Source organism: Mauremys mutica, chromosome 1 (assembly GCF_020497125.1).
Source record: "Mauremys mutica isolate MM-2020 ecotype Southern chromosome 1, ASM2049712v1, whole genome shotgun sequence".
In the NCBI taxonomy this organism is placed as follows: Eukaryota; Metazoa; Chordata; order Testudines; family Geoemydidae; genus Mauremys; species Mauremys mutica.
Window position 1 is genome coordinate 15,867,360 of NC_059072.1, and position 16,739 is coordinate 15,884,098.

A 16,739-nucleotide genomic window follows, 5' to 3' on the forward strand; every position below is an offset into this window, starting at 1 on the left:
GAGCAATTTTGAGGTTACAAATGCTTGACTATGTCATCAGATCTATGAATCATGAAGGAAGAACCTGGCCATGAAAAGGAACAGCTTATGTTTATTCACAGACACTTAGATAACCAGCAATCCTGGGAAATGAAAAGTCTGAGAAAGTTCATGGCAGTTTAATGAGGTTGTGATCAAATATTAACATTTTAAGAGCTTGCTGGAGCATGGCTGTGTTTTGTTCAGGCTGCTAGTGACTTGTCTTTTTATGGAGTGCCATGTGGCTGGCAGAATAATCTACTGATGGAAGGAAAACATATCCTGGTTCTTTTTATTTTATATAAATATGATAATGCAGCTGTATGACCTTAGGCTGTGATCTTGTCAGATAAGCAATTGGCTGTGAGACCTATAGGGCAAACCAAGGTGCTACAGGAAATGTTTTTTGATTAGCCGTACGGTAGGAATTGCCATTCTGAATCAGAACCAATGTTCATCTAGTGCAATATCCTGTCTCTGACCAGTACCAGATACTTCAGAAGAAGATATAAGAGATGTACATTAAAGGTGAGGTTTCCAGCCCACTTCCCTCCCCCCACACACTCTTGGAAGTTAGTGGTTGACTTGTACCCTCAAACATAAATATTCTTTATACATTTTCTCCTATCTGATGTGACTGTGTATGTTCATATTATTCACGTACATGCCTGATCCTGTCTTGAATCCTCTTATGCTCTTCAGTAATCTCTTGTGGCTTTATGGTTTGTTCCAAGGGTTAGTTTTATATTGTGTAAAAAGCCTCATTAGCTATTCTTCTCCATCTGAAGCAGGTTTGAACAAATGTTGCTGGGGCACACTGGGCTGCTCACATGTGCCATCTTTCAAGGGAGGTTTATAGCTCTGGTCCTAACTTCTGGTGATCCTTTCAGATCCCATGGCACTTTTAACAATAATTGGGAAGTTATTGCAAGTGTCTTGGCCAAGGATCACTAAGTGCTTATGACCATTTATGAACGAGGCCTCCTAAAACCCCAGAGAGTGAAGTATTACTATAGGTGGGAAATTTAGGCAGAAGATGCTAAGTAACTTACCTGAAGTCACATGTTAAGTCAGTGGCAAAACCAGGAATAGAATTTTGGAGGTACTAGGTTCCAGACCTGTGCTTATACTATGATTGTAAACCCCTTGGGCAAGGACTTTTCTGTTTCTTCTGTGTTTGTACAGCTCCTAGCACAACAGGGTCCCAGTCCATGCCTAAGCTTTTAGGTGCTGTGGTAATACAAATAATAATAATAATAGACCATGATTTTCTATTAAAACTGTCCATTTGCTCAGTAAGCCTTGGCAACAGGAATATGCCATGAATGTTAACATATGCATAGTTTATAAATCAAATGAAAGCTGCTATCTATGTGTCCTTGATAACAAAATGGGTATAGCAGCTTTCATAGCCCTAGATCCACACTTGAAGTACAGGTACAGAAAAGATATATTTTGAGACCAATCTTTTCCTTCTTTCAGGGGTGCGTTTTCTGAAGTAGTTTTGGCCGAAGAGAGGGCTAGTGGAAAACTCTTTGCAGTCAAGTGCATCCCCAAGAAAGCACTGAAGGGGAAGGAAAGCAGCATAGAGAATGAAATCGCAGTCCTGAGAAAGTAAGTATTGAATACACGCATTCCCTTCTACGGTTTGAATTGGCGCGTTTGTCCGCTCTGTGGAGCAGGAAGGGCTGTGGTCAGTGAACGAGAATTGTGATTTGTAAATGTGACTGAGTTGCTTAGCTTACTGCAGGTGGTTGGGAACGTCTGGGCATAAACTGTGCTGTAAATAGTTTCAGCAATTATCTGTTATCCTTGTGCATTAATGCAGCTAGGTTAATGCCTGGTGGGAGGAGGGAAGGGAATGGGTCTGGGGAGCTTAAGATCCCGTAAATGAAGCCTGATCCTGCTTCCACTGAAATCAATGCTCTCAGCCAACCCTCACTCCATGTGATGCAGACTGTGTTGGTGGCGGCACCTTGTATCACTGAGATTAAACATGCCCATCTCTGTTATTGACTTCTCAGCACAGTTCCATTGTAACCATTTAAGGCCCAATCCTTGCATTTTTCACACACAGTCCAAACTCCTACTGACTCTGATGGGAGGTTTCGGTGTGCAAAGACTGCAGGATCAGGCCCCAAGTCTTGATCATTTATAAGGTTCACATTGATAATTATTTCAGCAGCGTGCAACAAAACCAATCCCAAACCTTCAAATCAAAAGTGCCACAACCATGCTAAAGACACAGACAGCAAGAGCTGAAAGATTGGGGCAAAAGGGCAAACTCAGTCACTCTCAGGCAAACCATCCCAGTAGCTGAATGGGATCCAGTCCCATGGAGTGAAGTGAATGGGGCTCCATGGGGCCTCAGGGGTCTGCCCCAGTTGCAAGATCAAGGCTTAAAGTGGACCCCCTACAACAAAAACACGTAGGGTTCAGTCACAAGAGTGGGAGGGGACTGCCCCAAAGCGGAGATTGTTAAGCGGCGGTTGAGAGAAAGAATTGTGTTTTAAGGAGCGAGTTGCAGGAGGAAGAACAGGTTGTTGGTATAAACATAGGTCTCAAACCTGGTCCCGTTTATGGGAGCAGCCACACTCCAGTGCTCTACCTGGCAGCATGCTGACAATGGCTTATCTGGGACCCAGGGCCGGCTCTAGGCACCAGCGCTCCAAGCATGTGCTTGGGGCAGCACTTTCCAAGGGGCAGCACTCCGGCTCCATTTTTTTTTTTTGGCTTGGGGCGCAAAAAGCCGGGAGCTGGCCCTGAGCGGAGGTGAGCTGCGGCGGTGGGGGGTGCCGGGAGGGCCGCAGAAAGTAACCCGAGGGGGGCAGAGGAACCACTCCCCCCACCAGCTCACCTCCGCTCCACTGCTGCCTGCTCCCCCGAGTGCACCGCTGCTCCGCTTCTCCCCCCTCCCTCCCAGGCTTGCCGCGTGAATCAGTTGTTTTGCAGCAAGCCTGAGAGGGAGGGGGGGAGAAGCGGAGCGGCGGCGGCGCGCTCAAGGGAGCAGGCGGAGCGGAGGAGAGCTGCGGCAGTGGGGGGGCGTGGGGAGGGACGCAGGAAGTAACCCTGGGGGGGAGGGCAGCGCAACCGCTTCCCCCCAGCTCACCTCCGCCTCCTCCCCCAAGCGCGCCGCAACTCCGTTTCTCTCCCCCTCCCCCCCTGATTTATTTCAGCTCACGAAAGCTTATGCTGAAATAAATTTGTTAGTCTCTAAGGTGCCACAAGTTCTCCTGTTCTTTTTTTGAAAAAACTTGGAGCCGGCCCTGCTGGGACCCATGAAACCCAGCCCCACTGTGAGCCTCTGCCCCTAAGGTCCAGTTGGCAGAGTCCCAGAGTGGCTGTTTGGCCCCCTGGCCCTGCCTACGCCAGCAGTAGGATCAGGAAGCTGTCTGAACAACTAGGCTCTGCCCTGTTCTAGACTCTGCCTTGTACTACCTGCTTCTGCTTCTCTTGCTTGATTTCCTGGTATCTCAACCAGCTTGACTCCTGGCATGTGACTTGTGGTTCCCGACCTCCGGTTTGTTTCCTGCCGCTTACCCCCTATTAACCAGACCTGGCCTGATTATGGTTCATGCCTCATGATTCTGATCTCCAGTTTGTCTCCTGCTTCTGACCTCCCGGTGTCCTCACCCAGCCGACTCCTGTCTTGTGACTGTGGACTCTGGCTCTGACTATTAGGTCTTGCTGCCCACGAGCTGGCTGTGACAGTTGTGTATTGTTGCCAAGCAACAAAGCTCATCTGCTGTTTAGTGGCCACATCCAGGCAACCGGAGCCAGCAGCACAACCGAGCCGCCTAGAGTAGATGTTGCTTCGATGGAATCATCCACCAGTGTTTACATCTTGGTATGAGACTGGTAATTTTGCCTACCGTAATGATGGCTTGCATAAACGTTGACCCCAGGGATGCACAGCGGACAAATCATTTGGGGTCATTTATTGCTTCTGTTTTGTAAAGTATTTCTCCTATATTCTGACAAAGCACTTCTTGAGAGAAGAGAAGGCAGCAGCACAGGCTACACCATTCGAACTGCAATGGCAAAGTAGCATGTGGATGAAAAATGCCTTATTTGTCATACAGTTAGATCCACTTGGTCTGCTGCCCTCTCAGTGGCGGATTTAGAGTTAGTGGGGCCCTTTGCTCAGCTTCATTTTTGGGGCCCCTCCTTGGGATCCAGCCAAGAAAAAGAACATTCTCTCTTATCTTCCCCCCACCCCCGTAGTTCATTCTTTTTTTCTTCATCCTCCTTCTATAAGTAATAGGAAGTAAATGAAAATAAAGTGAGGTACATTCATTGTTTTTGTAGTCTAACTTATTTTTCCACCGACCACTTGAAAATCGCTGAGGGTCTCGGTGGACCACTTAATGATCTTTCCAAATGTTGTTTGTACCATTGTTTGTACCGTTAGCTAACTATTGTAAAGCACTTTGGATAAGAGCGTTTTATTAAAAAAAATGTAAAAAAGCTTTGGGGTGTGGGGTCTGGCCAGGAGTTAGGGTGCGAGAGGGGGCTCAGGGCTGGGAGAGGGAGTTGGGGTGTGGAGTACTTATCTGGGGCAGTTCCCGTTTGGTGCAAGGGGTGTAGGTGGGGATGTGGGGGAGGGTGCAGGAGTCAGGGTGGGCAGGGGGCTGTGGCTGTGGGGGGTTGCAGGAGTCAGGGCTCGGAGTGTGTGGGGGGTGCAGGAGTCAGGGCTGGGAGTGTGTGTGGGGTGCAGGAGTTAGAGAGGGCAGGGGTTGGGGGTGCAGGGTCTGGGAGGGAGTTAGGGTGTAGGAGGGGGCCCCGCCTTTGCTCCACCCTGCCCAATTCTACCTCCTTCCCCAAGGCTCCGCCCCTGCCTGTTCTCTGCCTCCTCCCCCAAGGGCACTGTGGCCCCGCTCCTCCCTCAACCTGAGCACCAGCAAACAGCTGTTTGGCAGTGGGGGAAGTGCTGGAAGGGATGGGGAGGGGCAGGAACACTGCATGCTAGGGGGAGGAGGCGGGGAGAGCTTGGCTGCTGGTGAGTGCGGAGCCTGCAGCAGGAGCCTTAGGAGCTGGCAGGACCAAATTCTTGCCCCCACAGCTGCCCAGTCCTGGGGCCTCCTGTTGTTGGGGGGCCCTGTGCCAGGGCACCCTGTGTTTCACTGTAAATCCACCTCTGTGCCCATTACACATTAGGAGTTTGCTGCAAAGAGAAAGACTTGTTCATTTTTATCTCTTAATGTCTCCTACTTAGTTGTTGCTAATACAACCTTAGGAGATCTCTGTATTTACTCTGAAAATAGATTCACTTTGTTAATGATCCCAGTATTGAATTTGTGTGTGGCACCAGGGAAATACTGATTTTTTTTTTTAAAAACCCTTCTCTTCACAATTGATGAGGGGGTGGGAAATCAGCCTCTTTCACTGTTCAAACAGACACTCCAAATGAATTCTCTATATGATAGGCAGATATTAGACATAGCTTTAAACATGGTTGGGCGGATCTGGAGCCGCGGTTGCTAGGCTGCCAAGGTATCTCTAATTGTCCTGCTTTTGTTTCTGGTGAGCTTAATGCCCAGGGTAACGTTTAGTGTGTATGTTGTCTAATTACTGGTTGGAGCGCCAGAGCCTTGGGCTGATTTAAAAGACTGTAAGGATTGGTGGAGGCCCTTACCCAGCTGTCTGATCCTGAGAATGGTGCATGACTGTAGGAGGTGATAGGGATTCACCCCCATTCCATGAGAGAGAAGTATAGAGCTTACTAGGAGTAGATGCAGAGATCGCATATTAACAGATTCTATGGCCAGAAGGGGCCATTGTGCTCATGTAGTCTGACCTCCTGCATGACACTAGCCATGGAACTTCCCCAAAATAATTCCTGTTTGAACGAGAGCTTATCCTTCAGAAAAAACATCTCATGTGAACAGGGGCAGCTCTGTGTATTTTGCCGCCCCAAGCACAGCAGTCAGGCGGCTTTCGGTGGCATGCCTGCGGGAGGTCCACCAGTCCTGCACCTTCGGTGAACTCGCCGCTGAATTGCCGCCGAAACTGTGGGACCGGCAGACCTCCTGCAGGAATGCTGCCGAAGGCAGCCTGACTGCCGCCCTCACCCCCTGTGGCTTGCCACCCCAGGCACATGCTTGGTGCGCTGGTGCCTGGATCCGCCCCTGCACGTGAATATGCAGACCTCTTTGGATCCCAGTCCTTCCCATTGTCCTTGCACTGTCCCCATGGAGGTTGCTAATGCCATTAGCTCTCACAGGAGAAGAGAAAAGACCACTCTAATTGTAGCACAAACAGAATATTTGTGACCTCTTTGGGAAAGAGTCTCTGGCCAGGAGTTCTGTCTTCCCCCTCCCTCTGCCTGATCTGCAAAGGATGAGATTCTGTTACAGCCCCAGATAGAGAGCATTACGTCAAGCCGTGGCAGTCCATTCTTTTAGCTCTGGAGGTCCCCAGTGCAATCCCTGGTGGCTTGGCCAAGAGTAGCATCCATCATATAAGGAAACCACCCAAACTATTTACAATCCTGTAGTGACAGAGGCACGGGGGTGGGGTGGGGGGGTTTACCTGAGAGCTAGGAGATGACACCGAGGAGGCACTCAGCACTCACAGGACTGCCCTGGCTCCATGATGTGGGTTGATCCTCACAACTGATAGGGAACCACAAGAAATCTGAGAGGGGCAATGAGCGACAGCACTCTTCGCTGGATGACAGCTGCCAGGAGACAAGGCCCCTTGAGGATGAACAACCCAACCCCCACCCAGTCAAATATAGGAGGGAGAAGACAGAACTCTTGGCCAGTGGGTTACACTTACCCCATTGCTCCAGAGGAGGTTTGTCTGCACCTCCCTTCCAAGTCCATGTAGGTCTCTGCAGCTGCAGAGTCCCACCAGATCATGGCAGCTCTGGCAGGCTACATACCACTGAACTGCCAGACTGATAATTTGGATCCTAGTGAGTATATCATATATTAAAATGGAGCGTAGTATTACCTTTCTATTTAGGATCAACTTTGGATATCATAAAACCTAATATTAGAGCAGGAAACTGGGATTCAGGACTCCTGGATCCTGTTCCTGGCATGCCACTGATTTCCTCTATCACCTTAAGTATCTCAACCACTGGCTACCTAGTCTTAACTATATTTAAAACATTTGATTATATATAATATGAATGGTTAAAGTATAAATTAATTATTTGTATTGCACAGTTATACAAATTCAACTAGTTTTTAAATCTTCTTCTGCCTTATCCTTATTTTATGCACAGAGAAATTGGAAAAAATTATTAAAATAAGATAAATAAAAGAAGCAAAACTTTAGAGGAAGAGGAAAGAGAAGAGGAGGGAAGAAAGTGGGCAGAGAAGAAGTGAAGGCGAGGGGAGCCTCTACACATTTAATAGGATCATCCTGATACTTCCAGGAGAGCTTTCCATGTCGCTGAGATATGGGGTATTTCAGTTACGGTATACATTTCTTTCCAGGGTAGCCAACCTTACGATGTCTGTGCTCCAGTCTTCAATTGTGGATTCCTTTTTGGATTTCCATTTTTGTAGCACTAATCTTTTAGCAATTATTAGTGCCAATGTTTTTCATATTTATTTAGCTTCCAATTAATATCCATTAAGTTTAAAATTACATGTTTAGCTTGTAACACAATTTTATTTGTCAAGAAAAAAATAACTGCAATTAAGTTCTGGCCAAACATTCAGATGTAAGAATATTCCAGAGGATATAGGTTAAATTAGCACCTGCTGAATCGCAGCGCCAACATTTGTCCGACTTAACGGCACCTGTTTCGAACAATTGGAGAGAGGTCCGCTGCATCCATGAGTTTCCACTAGATTAATCTTAACCAGAGGTCCAAAGAGCATTCAAAGCACTGGCTAAAGCTTGTTACCATTAGTTAGCAGAGAATAATTGGCCTATTTCCTTCTTTTGTTTCTTTTCTAGGAAATCCATGTTTAATTCAAGTTTGCTGGCCAAATTTGCAGATCGTGTTGCCATAGGTCTTGGTAATCCGGGTAATATCTGAAGAAATGAAAGCAGTTCGTTTGAGTCTGGGATAGTGCAGACATCAGGGCCAAACTAATGGGAGAAGGCATGTTTAAGTTGGACATATTGACATTCCTTTTTAGGGTATGTCTACACTACCCGCTGGAGTGGTGGGTAGTGATCGATCTATCGGGGATCGATTTATCGCATCTAGTGTAGACATGATAAAATCAATCCCCGATCACTCTGCTGTCAACTCCGGAACTCCACCGTGGCGAGATGCAGAAGCGGAGTTGACAGGGGAGCGGCAGTGGTCGACTCGCCACCGTCCTCACGGCCAGGTAAATCGACCTAAGATACGCCGACTTCAGCTACGCTATTCGCATAGCTGAAGTTGCGTATCTTAGGTCGACCGCCCCCCCCCCAAGTGTAGACCTAGCCTTAGTCTCTAGATCAGGGGTAGTCAGTAGGTGGACTGCAAGCCAAATCTGGACCGCTAGAGGCTTTTGAACAGACCGCAAAATCTTTTTATTTAGTTATTATTATCATTATTGTTATTTTTATGTACAGAAAAATTGGAAAAAAATTATTAGAATAAGATATCAGGGAATTGAAGGGATTAATCAATAAACGGAAATCTTCATTACATTATTTAGATCTGGTATCTCTCATAAGTTTACATTGATGGCAAATGGAATGAATATTTCCGGGTTTACTATAAACCCCAAATCTAGGATATTAGATGGGATGAAACAAAGTAAAATCATCGGGGAAAAATATTTAAAAAGGGGTGTGGGGAAGGATTGGAAAAGACACCAGAAGGGAGAGTACCTCAGGCCTGGTCTACATTAGGGGGCGGGGTCGAACTAAGGTACGCAACTTCAGCTACGCGAATAGCGTAGCTGAAGTCGAACTACCTTAGTTCGAGTTACTTACCTGTCCTCACGGCGCGGGATCGACGTCCGCGGCTCCCCCATCGACTCCGCCACCACCGTTCGCGGTGGTGGAGTTCCAGAGTCGACGGGAGCGCATTCGGAGTTCGAGATATCGCGTCTAGATGAGACGCGATATATCGAACTCCGAGAATTCGATTGCTTCCCGCCGATCCGGCGGGTAGTGAAGACGTACCCTCAGAAAGAAAACAAAATCACACTTCTCTGTTCAATCTTCCCAATCCATAGGCGTAAAGATGCCAGTGATTTGGCTGGAGTCAGAATTTTGGAGAGGGATATGCTTCTGGTGCACTGGAATCATGAGTGAGGGTGGGGTAGATGCAAGTAAAGGAGGTGCATCCATATTGTAAAACTCCAGCCTGCTAACAGCAGCCGCTGGAGCCCATAGCTGCTTACCGCGTTTGGGTTGAGGGCCTAGAGGGTCAAAATTCAATCAGAGACAAAATTCTTCTTCCCATCAACTTGCTCCTCAGCTTGCTCTGTCTGCTGGTAATCCCGGGAATTTGAAGGGAAGGAAACTGAAGGAAGGGAGGAGCAATTATGGATTTGCCCTGTCCAGTTTGTTGCTAAACAGAGAACTGAATTCTAGCACTGCAGTGACTGATCTGGTAAAGCTGTTTTAATGAATCCTGTCTGTACCTTCTGTGGGGGTCTTTTGCTAGAGTGAGATCTGATGCCTTTCAGCATTATCTGTTGTTCTAAAAACTAAACACCTTGCCCTCCTAGCAGGGAAGGAAATAAAGTAGTCTCAACCCAACCCTATGGCTAGGGCTCTTGATTTATTGAACTTAGCCCTCTTTTCCACCACGTCTTTCATGTAATCTGGGAAAATCATCATCCTGTGTCCCTTCCATGTTGGATTTTATGTTCATGGGTTGTTTTTCTTAAGAATGAGTCCCTTAATACTGTATTTTAAAAATCTCACAATTATGGCCCGGGACTTTGCATCTGGAGGGGATTTTGGTGAAAGGGGAACAATGGACTATCTTAATATCTAAGTTCTGGTTGAGAGGAGAAACAAAAGTGTTGGGAGGATGGTGGATAAAAATTCCACAGCCCTCATTTTTTTCCAGCCCCTTTGGGAGGCTGAAAATTCTCAGATTATTTCTCCTTGATCTTCCACTGATGCCCTTCCCCTTCCCCTGCATGCTTTAATAGACATTTCCTATTGCTCCAAGGTTATATTCATGGTCCTCACTGTCTTGTAGTGAGGAGATTCTATTCTCGGCTTCCTCTCCTCTAGGTGGCAAGCCTTGCAAATTCACTCGATGTGCACTAGTTATATGTGGGATCTCCATTATATCTTAAGATATTTTTCTGAAGATAGTCTGCTCCCTTAGTTTGTTTTAACCAGCCTGTAATTTCATATAGTCTCAGAGGGGCAGATTTTCCCTGATCAGCCATCTTGGCTGCAGGAGGGCTGTCTTACAACCTCTGTTTTTTAGGATTTTGTGGAAACTCTGGCAACAAAGGAGCATTCATAATGGAATCACATTAAAAGAAAAGAGTTGTAGAATAATATCTGATGAGTACGGCTCTGTGCTTGTGATCTCCGTGACTTCTGAAGCGGCTAGTGCACCTGGCCTGGGGGCAGGCGCATCAGCCACGGCTGGGGCAGTCTCAGGCCTCCCGGCCTCCCAGCAGCAGAGTCTGGGTGTGTGTGGGGGCTGGGGGTTGGGGTGCGGGGCGGTGCTTACCTCGGGGGAGGAGGGACTCCCCAGAAGGGTGACAGGAACTCCCCTCCCTCAGCTCCTAGCTCCACCTAGGGTGACCAGATGTCCTGATTTTATAGGGACAGTCCTGATATTCGAGGCTTTGTCTTATATAGATGCCTATTACCCCCCACTTCCTGTCCCAATTTTTCATACTTGCCATTTGGTCACCCTAGCTCCACCTGCTGCCTCCGCCCAAAGGCACCGGCCCTGCAGCTCCCATTGGCCGTGGTTCCTAGCCAATGGGAGCTGCAGAACCAGGGCTTGGGGCAGAGTGGAGGCAGCACGTAGAGCTAGGAGCTGGGGTCGCAGCTTCCCAGGAGCCAGGTAGGGAGCCTGCCTCAAACCCACCATCCCCCTGAGCACCTGTGGTGCCCCCTGGGCTGTGACCCTTGCCCCTGAGCACCTGTGATGCCCCCCCCCCCCAGCACCTGCAGCAGCCCCCTGAGTACCTGCAGCGGACCCAGGGTCATCCTCCCGAGCACCCCTTACTGCCCAGTTTTAGTCAGGGGTATATAGTAAAAGTCATGGACGGGTCACGGGCGTGAGTTTTGGTTTAATGCCCATGCCCTGTCCATGACTTTTACTAAAAATACCCATGATTAAAACAAAGCCTTACTGATGAGTGAGCCAGAGTTTAGGGGTCTGTTTCAGGAGTGGGTGGGTGAGGTTTTGTGGCCTGCAATGTGCAGGAGGTCAGACTAGATGATCATGATGGTCCCTTCTGGCCTTAATGTCTATGAGTCTATGACTGTTACATGGGGACAGAAAGTGATTCAGCTGCCGCTGGTTGTGGATTTTAGGAGGTGGGGAAGGGAGCTGTAAAGTATGCAGCCACCACCCCACCAGTGGCTCCTGGAAGTCCCCTTTGTGAAACTGAATTGTTTAGTGTCTGTGAAGCACTCTGAGATCCTTGAACAAAATGTTGTATACAGGGGTCTGTCCTGCAGTCCTGATGCATGACAGCAATCCCTTTGATTTCAGTGGGGACTGTTCACATGAGAAAAGGCTGCCGGACTGACTCTTGAGTCTCACATTATTACAGTGTTCTCTCCATCACTCCGCGGGCGTGAACTAACCGAAGTACTAAGCATTGTGAGGAGAGCGTGCCTGTGTATTGTGGGAGGCCAGTGGTCTATGGGAAATATTTGCATAGCAGAAGGTTTTACCTTTTGGATTTTTCTATCTATGGAGTCGGGCGTTGCTCCTGCCCCAAGACTACACATTTACAAACACTGCTCCACCCACAATTGTGCTAGTTATCTGAGGGCTTGTCTACACTTACATTTTATAGCGCTTAACTTGCTGGCTCAGGAGGGTGAAAAATCACCCCCCTGAGCGCAGCAAGTTTCAGCGCTTTAAAGCGCTAGTGTGGACAGGCTCCGAGCGCTGGGAGCTTGGAGCTAATCCCCTCGTGGAGGTGGATTACCAGGAGCGCTGGGAGAGCTCTCTCCCACTTCACACTCACACTTCAAAGCACTGCCATGGGAGCGCTCGCAAGGCAGCACTTTGAAGTTTCTAGTGTAGACGTAGCCTAAGTGTCTTCTCTGAGTCCCACAGTGAATCACATACACACGATCATTATTTTTCCACCAACACCGAACAGTCCGTTTGTAAAAAGGAAAAAGACCAAAGAACCTTTAAGTTACATTATGTCAATATTTACACCTTCCAATCTTAAGTGTTCCTTGAGTGAGAGCTCATTCCTTTCCCACTGAAATCAATGGCAAAATTCCCCATTGCGCGGGAGGAGCAGGCCTTTGAACACAAACAATGCAATACCAGAACAGAACAATGGTGCATCTCATCTGGCGGCCTGTCCCTGACAAAAGCTAGTGGCCCCATTTCACCAGGATACTTTAGCACATGCCTAACTTCAAATAGAGAACAGTCCCAGCAAAGTCAATAGACTGTTCACGTGCTTAAGTTTAGGCACATGCCAAAATACCTTGCTGAAGCATTGGATACTTCAGACAAGGATGAAAATCCTATAGTGCACCTGTGTTCAGTACTAGCCCAAAAGAGCCCCCCACCAGGGACCAGATTACGCCCTGAAGCATGATGCTTAATAGCCCTTGTAATCACTACCCCAGCTGTATGTAACTGCACAGAACGCAGAAGGTTGGCCGAAGTTGTAAACACATATTTCACTGTGCACAAAATCTAGTTTCAGATCAGAATCTGGACTTTATTATTTTAGGCCACTCAGTGATTTAATTATTTTTAAATGGAAATTTTGAGATATTAGGTGCTACAATTGGTTAGGGGAGGAAAGCTGCTTACCATTTATTAAGGCCTCAGTAAGCACTAGGGGCTTGATCCTAAGTCCACAGTTGAAAGATTCCCATTGATTTCAGTGGATTTTGGATTAGACTGTCGGTGCCCCACCTAAAAAGGAATAGGGAACAGTGTGTTCTCTGCCTTGCTGCTGGACTGTTCTGCTGGTCAACATGGAGTGCGGGGAGGAAGGGCCATGGTCGATTTCTTCCTTCCTACTGCCACAGGCCTCAACCAGACCTTTCACTGAAAGAGGTACAAGGACTGTGATGGATGGACCATAGACCCAACCCTGTACCATTGAAATCAGTGTGCATTTACCAGTAGCTATGGTATAGGATCAGACCCCAGGTGTTCCTTGCCTCCCCTTCCCCCCCGCTCTCAAACTGTGCAAGGGCCATGTGTGATGGCTGCCATCTTGATTGTCAACTGGGACCTCCAGAGCTGAAACCATGAGCTGCTACAGCTTAAGCTTAAAAAGACAATGCGTTCTAAATGGAGATATAACAGATTCATATCCCCCTGGATGGGACACAGTGGGGCACCTGTAACACACACTCACCAGTTTGTTACATTAGGACCCTGTGACCCTAAATGGAAACCCTCAAGAAACCCCCAAGAAAAATACAGGATGTGGGGGCAGGGATGGAGGTGGGATATTTTGATTTACTTTCTGCTTTTTAAGCAAATAGATCAATGAATTCCACTCAGTTGCTTTTGTAGAATAGTGCAAAATTCTTCCATTCATGGTTATTGTGCAGGTGTGAATGTGTTGAAAGATAAATTTACTTTAAACAGGTTCTCATAGAGGGTAGGTGATGTGAAAAGAAATGTTAGACTCCAAACAAGCACCAATTTGTGGCTCTATTTAAATTTTTTAAATTTTCCTCTCTTTTTAAAACATTGGGGGAAAAATCTGCTGGATTTTCCTCTCAGTTGCACTGGTTTAAGTCAGGAGAAACTACACTGGTCAGTGGAATTACATCTGTGGAAAACCAGCAAGCCAAAATGGAGATTTGGGCCCACTGAGTTCAAAAGCTGACTAAAAAGAAGCAATAAACCACGGTTAAGAACAGTGCATATCCCAGATCTTAGACATGTTTTTAATTTGACATCAGTGATTTGAGCAGCCTGTGTGTTGTGAAACAAATACCGTATGCTACAGTAACCATAGTCTGCTTTAGCTATTTCCTACTGAACATGCACAACAGTGGTTTTTTTTCCAGTTCCCTATAAATGATCTGATTGTTTCCCCCCAAACAAACCTAGAAAAAGCCCTTAAACTCGTTACCACAGAATATGCCCGTGCCCAATTTCAGATTTGAGTCACTTTTCTTTAAAAAAAACCAAACACCCTCCCCCCAACTATACCTACCCCCTTCCCAGAAAAAAGAGTCCTAACTCCTTTCCACAACCCCAATTGGTTAACATTTTCTTAAAACTGGAGAAAGTGTGAGTGTGTAATTATTGCTCTCGCATAACTCAAAAATAGCCAAAGAGTCTCAGTCCAAGATGTTTCAGAAAGTTATGAGCTTGTGAAAACAGGAGGTTAGAATGGAAACTGCTGTGGAACCTTAACAACATTCTTAGTTGTATTGCAGTAATACCCGAAGGAGTGGTTCAGATTCCATTGTGCAAGGCACTGTACACGCATAACAAAAAGACCCCAATGAGCTTGCAGTTTAAGTAATATAAGCAGGTGAAGTCCCCACCCAACAGACAAAAGGTAACAAACTCTGTAAAAAATATCACCCTCTCCTGGGGTTTATTTTAAACCAACACGAGGATCATTGGAAAATATAATATCAACTAACCCTTCTTCCCCACTCCTCTGACAACTCCCCTTGAGAGGTCTCTGTCCTAGGCCCCCTCCTCCTTTTTACTCAGGATGGACTCTAATGAGCCATGGCTGCTACAGTGAGTCAGTAGTTATTACCCTGTAGGGTTTCAGCACCAGCTAACCAGGTGCAGCAACGGCATAACCTTGTCACCCAGTGACCAGGCTTCGCTGGTGACTGCTATAATATTCTCACATGGTAAGGGTGAGATCCACAGAACTACTTAGGCACCTAAACCCCAGACGTAGGTGCCTAAGTCCCTGTTTTAGGCATCTAAGTCCCAGTTTTGGCTCCACAAAACTCCCACTGAACCCCATAGGCACCTAAACTCACCTGATGCCTAGATTTTTCAGAGTAAAATTCCCTGGGCACCTGTATCTTCCTCTGGGCATGCTCACTGCTGCCTCTCTCTAGATGTTTGGCTGGCTGTCTCCCACCTAGGCCATAGAGCAGTGGTGGGCAACCTGCGGCCTGCCCTAGAGGGATATACAAACCAGGGGAAGACAGGTGTTCAGCCTCCTAAGTTGCCAGGGTCTCATTCAAAAGCAGCAGCAGCTGCTGCCACCCACCTTGTAACTTTTAGCCCAGCGGTTGGAGCAGTGCTTCTCAGAGTCAGGCTGCCGCTTGTTTGGGGAAAGCCCCTGGCGGTCCAGGCCGGTTTATTTACCTGCTGTGTCCACAGGTTTGGCCGATCGCGGCTCCCACTGGCCATGGTTTGCTGCCCCAGGCCAATGGGGTCTGCGGGAAGCGGCACGGGCCGAGGGATGTGCTAGCTGCCCTTCCAGCAGCCAGAGCCGGCTCTAGGCACCAGCAAAACAAGCAGGTGCTTGGGGCAGCACATTTGCAGGGGGCAGAATTCAGGCTTTTTTTTTTTTTAACTCACTTCCTCCCCTCTCACAACTCTGCAGAAGCAGAGCCATGGAGCAGCTGGGGATCCAGCATGGGAGCTGAGAACCCATGGGACTCTGGGAGCTGTAGTTCCTTGCCTAGCTCCCTGCCTATAGAGCCAGCCCTGGAGCAGGGAAAGAACTACATTTCCCAGCAATCCCTTGGCAGCTATCAACAGGAAAGGAAGGGATAGGGAGTGAGGTAGCTGAGCCATGCTGTGAGTCGAAAGGGGTGGCACTGTAAATGGGGAACAAGTATGCCCAAGGAGTAGAAGGCTTTGCCCCAGATATCTCCTTCAGAAAACTTCCCCAGACTGGATTAGGGATACTGGTGTGACCTCACCTTGCAGCCCCCAAAGAAGGAACTGGGTGGACTAAATGGGCAGTGCCCCTCTCTAGCTGAAGCCTAGCAAGGGAGGTACGTGGATCCCACGAGAATTTAAAATGAAAATTAATGGAGGGGAGGCTCTGGACCTGGGCAGCTTTAGATACAGTACCAGGCACTTAGGAGGATTTCCACTTCTGAGCCATGGAAGCAGAAATTGACTTTTTCTTTCCAGATATAGCTAATATTCAGAAAGAGAATCTAGCACCTGCCTTCCAGATTTGAACACCCTCAAAATTCAGGAGTGCTCAAGCTCAATTCGGGCAGCTGTTACTTCATTTCTCCCAGATCAAATATACTGATCCACTGTAACTTGCTGTAGAAAAAGTAGGATAAAATTGAGCAAGAAATGCTTCCCAGTGGTTTTTAGGACTGGAATTGCTATTTTCAATAGCTATTGCCTTTTTTTTTTAAATTTTATTTGTTTAAAAGGAAGACAGTGATATTGCATTGGCAAATTCCCCATAGAAAAAAAGAGTGGAACAAAAGAATAATAGAGGCACCTCAACTTTTCCTCATTGATGTAGAACAGTCTTATAATATGCATCCAGATATCTTCCAATCACACAAGCTGAAGATTGTTCCACGTTACCGCAGTTCTGTAACCACATGGGAACCAATCCTGTCTGTGTTCTGTGCACATCCAAAATTCCTGCTGAATGACCCACCCTGGGAGCGAGTTACCAATGACCCAGGGCTGGGACAGCAGG

General features: G+C 47.4%; 1 protein-coding gene across 2 annotated transcripts in view; it reads left to right on the forward strand.

Annotated features, from left to right (window-relative positions):
* Nucleotides 1-16,739, forward strand: part of CAMK1D (calcium/calmodulin dependent protein kinase ID) — a 362,522-nt gene that overhangs the window by 152,971 nt on the left and 192,812 nt on the right. For both annotated transcript variants that reach the window (XM_045030977.1, XR_006582309.1), the window contains exon 2: nt 1,501-1,632. In XM_045030977.1, the coding sequence (XP_044886912.1) occupies nt 1,501-1,632 (132 nt within the window). The remainder of the gene's footprint in view (nt 1-1,500; nt 1,633-16,739) is intronic.